At 37.9% G+C, this 6,464-nt stretch overlaps 1 protein-coding gene across 1 annotated transcript; it reads right to left on the bottom strand.

The window, feature by feature from the left end:
• Positions 1–999: 999 nt before the first annotated feature.
• Positions 1,000–4,180, bottom strand: LOC148678116 (DNA damage-inducible transcript 4-like protein). Its single transcript, XM_088632021.1, has 3 exons — positions 3,967–4,180; positions 3,550–3,689; positions 1,000–2,604 (listed from the first exon to the last, which is right to left on the bottom strand). Exons 2-3 carry the CDS (start codon positions 3,638–3,640, stop codon positions 2,114–2,116), a joined length of 582 nt encoding a protein of 193 aa, XP_088488147.1. The 5' UTR covers positions 3,641–3,689; positions 3,967–4,180; the 3' UTR covers positions 1,000–2,113.
• Between the last annotated feature and the right edge of the window lie 2,284 nt (positions 4,181–6,464).

Below are 6,464 nucleotides of genomic sequence, written 5' to 3'. Positions count from 1 at the left end.
CAGCTTGACAGGACAGGGGAAGATCATTTCATAACCCTTTGAGTAAAGCAATGCCTCATTCTCATTTCTAAAAGCATTTGGTTCCATTTAAAGAATTCTGAAAATTGGGTGGACCTTTGGATTTTTTGAAATTTTGAACTGGGTCTGGTTTACTCTGCTCAAAATCAGAAAGGTTCACTTCCAACATTCAGGATGGATATTCTTTTAAGTACAGGAACATAGCCAGTAGCTCTTCTCTAGACTAATCCCAGAACAAGTAAATCTGTTTTGCAACATGGGTGATATTTTACAAGGAAATGTTGTATAGTATCTAGTAAGATTTGTTTTTTACTAGGATAGTGATATATTGTATGCAACATCCCCCTCATTTTATAGATCTTGTTTTAAACTTAGTACTTGTACTTAAAATTCAGAAGAGGGTACAATAGTAACAAAAAATGAAATGGACCAAAAACACCAGGGAGCAAGACTCCAAAATCATGACATTAAACAAGTTTTCCCCACAATATTCACTTCGTTTAGAAAGTTAGCAGTATATGCACCTTCGGCCAACTCCCATGACAGTTAGCTTCTCCTACCCCAGGACCCTCTTACAAGACACCTATTCCACCGCTTAAGATCAAATCACTTTAATGCAGCCCAGTCAGATGTTTTCATAATGATTTAATTTCTTAATAGAACTACAGCTATGTTATTAGCATTCATTCCTCATGGGAATAACTTTCTTTTAATGTGCCTTTTACTAGATTCATATTATTCACATCAATATTAAAGTGCTTTTCTTTCTCTGAAAAGAGGGACACGAGACCAAGAATGATCCAATTTACAAAACCAGTGAATGGGATTAGTCTTCTAGAGACTAGTCATGGAGCTGTACTGACTTTTCCCCTAAACTTACAATTTTATTTCTATATACAAAAGGAGGGTGGGGGGGGAAATCATTCAATTTCACTGAAATCTTATATTCCCAGTCCTATAAGAATTCAAGATGGAAAAACAAAAGGCTTAAAAAAATTTATTGTCAAAAAGACAAGTATCTCCACTTCCTATAACAGGAATTAAATTTTAAAAAAGCCACAATGCTGATTTACAGCACCGTAGCAATAAACACCTTAGAAAGGTATGACAGAACATGTAAAAAAATTGAAGTGTACAGGTTACAGACCACTCCAGCATGCACTTCAATGGAATAAAGCAATGAATCTCAACTCCCATAGTGCAATGATCTTCAATATAAAACATACATTAAGTGCAAACAAATTGAAAGGGTACATGAAAAGGGCACAAAACTACATTCCAAAGTACAAGAATTTACCACTCTTTACAGTGTAAAAAGGCACCGAGAAATTGGGAAGAAATCTGAAGTGTACAAAAATTGCCACTTAAAACTACTGTGCTGTATGGAATATAATTATTTTCGCCAAGGCTTACATTACAGCACAAAATTACTTCATAAATAGCCAAGATTATGACACATTTAAAGCCACTCATGGGTAGGTATTAACCCAAGTTGGTGTTTTTTTTTTTTAACTGTAGTGGGATTGGAAATATGACCCCAAATCTTAACGTGCAGATCCTAGACCTCTAAATCTAGAGAGTAGTTGGCTTAATGAGTGACCATAAACCATAAATGCTAGAATATCCAAACTAGTGCATTTTAAAGTGTCAAATTAATAAACCATTAAACAATAAGCATGTACCAAATAAATGTGTATCATAAATACCATAAGGGAAAGTTTTGAATAACATGTGGTTCTGTTTAACTGAACATGTTTACATAAACCAAACAAAAAAAAAAGAAATAAAAGATACCCAACAGTCCTGCCAGTCAAAAAGGACTTTGTGCATTATTCCTGCAAGAATCACCAACTGGGCTCCTGCTACAAGAGAATGTGAATGAGCATTTTTGTGCTAATACCTCCCAAGACATGGACTGCTGTTGGCAAATGTGTTGTGCTAATACCATTAGAGAGAAATTGGAAGTGCCCCATCTATGTTGAAGTGACTACCCCTGGTCTCATTTATAATAAAAAAAACACTATGTTAAGGAGCCACATAGTAAAAAGACAGAAGCCAGTTTGGGTTCTGTAGTGTATAAAAGTGCATTGAAGTTTCAGTACTCTTCAACAACGGCTCCAGCCGATGAAGAGTACAGTTTCTTCTTGATCAGTCTGAACCCAGGGCTGAGCTTCAGCGCGTGCCTGAACCCGGGTGTGAAACATGCGCCGATGAGGAAGAAGTCCCTAAGGCTGGGCCAGGCGCTGCCGTCCTGCTTGAACACCAGTGTCAGCTCGAAGGTGGGCACCACGCTGGCGTCATAGATGATGCGATCCAGCTTCTTGCACATGTTCTCCACTTCCAGGTTGACGTAGAGGATGCAGCCCCGCAACCCACAAGGCTCACCGGAGGAGAGGCGCAGCACGTCCCGGGCGATGCGCCTCGTCAGTTTCTCGGGGACCAGCACCTCCGAGCAGTGCAGCTTGGTCTTTTTGGCTTGGGACAGGCAGTTCTCCAACATCTTGGCTAGCCGCTGGCAGGTTTGGTCTTCAAAAACCTCCCCATTTAGATGAGGCTCCACCAAACAATGATCCCAGTAATCCAGCTCTACAAAAATAAAGCACAGGAAAGGTGTTGAGATCTTGCAGGATCCTCCAGCTGTTTTCGGGGTTGAACAGTTTAGGGGTTATGCTGCCAACTTTTACAATGTATTTTTGCCAAACATTTACAGAAGAGTAGCATTTAGCTTGGGCACAACCAGTTAACTCCTTCCACGATCTATAAAAAAAGAATTAAGAGTTTCATGGTGCCTTTGGCAATTTTATTAATTTAATTTAGTCTTCATGAGGACTAAAGCCTTTATGCTACAGAGATTTTTTTTTTTATACAGCCAGCAAGGCAAACTCACAGTTCTTTAACCAACAATGAGACGTTGAGTTAAAAAGTGGGAATGCTTTTTTTCCCCCCCATATTCTCATGATAAAATGGAATTGCATTTACACTATTGCTTGGTTTTTGTTTTAAAAAAGAAAGCTTAATTTTTAAAATGTCCCCATTTCTGATCACTCGACGTTTCTCTCAACCAAAATAGAGAACTAATGCATGTTTTTAAATCGCTAGGTTGAAGGTGAAGAGGCCAGCTTAATTTGAACGTCAAACAGAAATTACTGCATCCAACGGCTAAAAAGACGACCCAAAATCTAACAACGGGGACAGAGCATATCAATCTTCCTGAAGCGAGACGTTATATTCCATATACCTTAAAGAATGGTTAAATCACCGTGCACAAGTTTACTCAGTGACAGTGTAGCCGCATGAAGTGTCATGCAGTTCAGATATTGCAACCTACTGTACCAACGCACTTAGTGATAACTGTAGGCAAGAGACCAGAAGAGAATGAAGTTCAGAAAAATGACTTCATCGGCACTGACTTCACCGACCCCCCCCACTCTTCTCCGCACCAGAGCTGCTCTGCAGCGAAGACACTAGTAAACAAGCTGCATTTTTTAAGGCTGAAGATACCCGATTACCCATTTATTTTCTTCTACTCACCATCTTCTATGCGCGCCTGATCAAATCTGCGATCCAACAGCTCGGAAATGCATTCGGAGTTTTTGTTCTTCAAGGTACTAGTGGCAACCATTGTTCCAAGCTCGTCGGACAAGCTGCAGGTTACCTTTCTAGAGTGATGACTAAAAAAAAAAAGAACGATCAAGAATATGCAATCGTTAAAACAATGCTTTCTGAAGGTTGCAGAAACATATTTCACCAACGTTTTTTTCAACATTTAAAGAACCATAGGAAAGCTCAGTGACAAAACATCATACAAAACCTGCACAATCATAGTTTAATAAATCTGTTACAAGCCAGACCTTCTTTCGGCTATCCGACTGCTAACAACGGCGCATCAGAAAAACCTACAAACCATTCTATAGCAATTTCTTGAGAAAATATGCCATGATCCCTTACCTTTGTGATTTTCAATTAAGCCTTATAAAACCAAGTAGGACAAGGGTCTATTAAATAACCCCAACGCACACACATCCACAGTTCTCGCAAACAAGCCCCTCTTCTGCCCCGTACTGTCACACTGAATGAAGATTAAGAATAACAGCGAACAGCTCAGAAACTTTATAGTCTCCTCGCTCACAGCTGACTGCAGAGCTCCAGCCAATCGGCGGAGGCTGGACGGTGGAAATGACGAGCAGCACCAAGCTCTCCGGCCTGGCGGTGCAGCTGCAGCTTCTGAGGCGCTTGGTGACAATTTAAATGAGGGGATGCGATTCGCTGCAGTGCTGGCCAATTAGGGTGGAAAGGTACTTTGTTGCTACCTGTTTTCAAGCCATTTCTGTAGCCTTGTGCTGCTCTTTGTTGCAAACCCTGCGAAGGGAAGAGCTTTCTCAGGTGCTTTATTCTAGGATTACAATTAACAGGTTCATTTCTGCTTTTCCAATGGTGTATCTGCGGTGTTTTTCGAAACAATACAATTGTATAGGATTATATGTAAACTAAAAAACACAATTGTATTGTCAAATTAATAGCCTCAAAATTGGGTCTTCTGTTTGACATAGAGAAATATTTAAATTAAATTTTGTCAGTCTTTTATTTTTTGTGTAAATGTCTAGTAAATTAAAACTCATTGTACTTTAGACCTGGGTAAATGCAGTGTCCGATTAGTATTGCAGTTTTGAGAGTCAAAAGCCTTACAATTCAATAAGGAGTGAATTACAGTAAAGCACACTGCACAAGTATTCACAGTTACTACATCATGCTATATTAACCCTCCACGATAGTCTTATATTGTTCTGCTGAGGAAACATTCTGCGTGTTTCATCCTCAAATACGATTATATTTAGCATATAAAACAGCACCGAACACCTACTGTATTACTGTACAATACACCTGAATTATTACGTGTGTAATGTGTCTATCTAATATTATTTCCAACTGTGTTTTGGATATTGTACATCTAAAATGAAACACACTTTGTAATATCTGAGTGTAATGCAGATGTTAGTAAATGTTCGCTTTCTGCGACAAAATTAAGAAGTTGCTACAATGTTACAATAATTAATTTGATGTTTAAAAACATAAATCATAGCACAATGAATTATGTGGAAACCCTGATGTAACGTAGTTTATATAAACCGACTCATTGTTTCAGCTGTAAATATATTCCTTTTTGTGATTAACATAACCAGCAACATTGTGATGCAAAAAAGTGCACCAGAATACCAAAAGCTGGAAATGTGAATTGAGAACTGTCTTTGTCTTGCCCTCCTACTCCATAGTAAGTAAAGGCATTAGAGCTACTGGATTTGTTCCATCTGTGATTGCTAACTAATGATCTTAACTGACTTAATTATTTGGTCAAGAAAACTCTGTTGTTTTAAAGTCTGAATGAATTTTCTAATTGAAAAATTATTCCTGCCCTGTGATGAGACTGGTGCCCTGTCCAGGGTATATTTCACCTTACGTCAATGCTTTCTGGGATAGGCTTGGGATCACTGTGACCCTGAATTTGATATGCAGTTATTGAAAGTGATGTGATGTGTAAAATGTATTCCCTATTATTGATGCAGTTTAAATGTCATTATTAAATTTGATCATTGTGTGTATCAACTGATGCACAACTATGGTGCTTGTCAAAATAATAATGAAATGAGAATATACTCTTCAGTGTGGTGTAAGATTTTTGCTCAGAAGACACCTTGTAATGGAGTGTAAGTACAGTACTTTGATATTAAGTTATGCACCTTGATTCTATTGCCAACCTTGTATCTCACAACAGTAGCGCCATAATTTTGTCCTGACATCCGGATCCCATAAACAGACCACTGTTCCCCATATTTAAGTTATATGTTTTTATTAATCTACAAATAAAATATTTTAGGTTTTCACAAATACAGTTTTCCCCACTTTATAGAGAAAATTCTTAATATTTTGATGGATTTTAATTTGTTTCTCTTTTAGAAGAATGTTCTTCTCTTTTAAAAGATTATTATGTTAACAGCACTACAGTTGGTATGTAAAACAAACATTTGTTAAATTGGATGTTTAATCATTTTGCAGTATCATTATTTTACTGTGTTAGTGCTCTTATTATCATATTACTAAATTAGAATTTATACAGTACAAACCCAGCTGCAAGTTTACATCAGTTTAAGACTAAGCAGATTTTATCTGTAGGTGATCCCAGGATTGTGATAGCCAGATAATGCATACAATGATGTCTGTGTCCTGAGGGCTTTACCTGTGTCATGTCTTTAGGTTCACACAGAGCTATTGTTTGCTGTTGGTGGTGGTAGATTGAGTTGGGTGGATGTCAGATGAAGCCAGTTAATTCTAGTCACATCATGAGCGTTCCTTGCATTTGAATTTAATTTGTATTTGGAAGTGTGCCAAGCTACCACTGCCTGAGATTGTTTTTAAACAGATACAGTACCTAGAACAAATAACCTCTGTAC

Source organism: Lepisosteus platostomus, chromosome 1 (assembly GCF_059453375.1).
Source record: "Lepisosteus platostomus isolate fLepPlt1 chromosome 1, fLepPlt1.hap1, whole genome shotgun sequence".
Taxonomy (NCBI): Eukaryota; Metazoa; Chordata; class Actinopteri; order Semionotiformes; family Lepisosteidae; genus Lepisosteus; species Lepisosteus platostomus.
The sequence above is the reverse complement of the archived record's forward strand: the minus strand, read 5'-3'. Positions and strand labels throughout refer to the sequence as shown.

Coding starts and splice junctions, on each gene's coding strand:
- LOC148678116 (XM_088632021.1), bottom strand. CDS start 3,640: ATGGTTGCCACTAGTACCTTGAAGAACAAAAACTCCGAATGCATTTCC. Junction 2,605..3,549: donor TCAGGCGCGCATAGAAGATG/GTGAGTAGAAGA, acceptor TTATTTTTGTAG/AGCTGGATTACTGGGATCAT.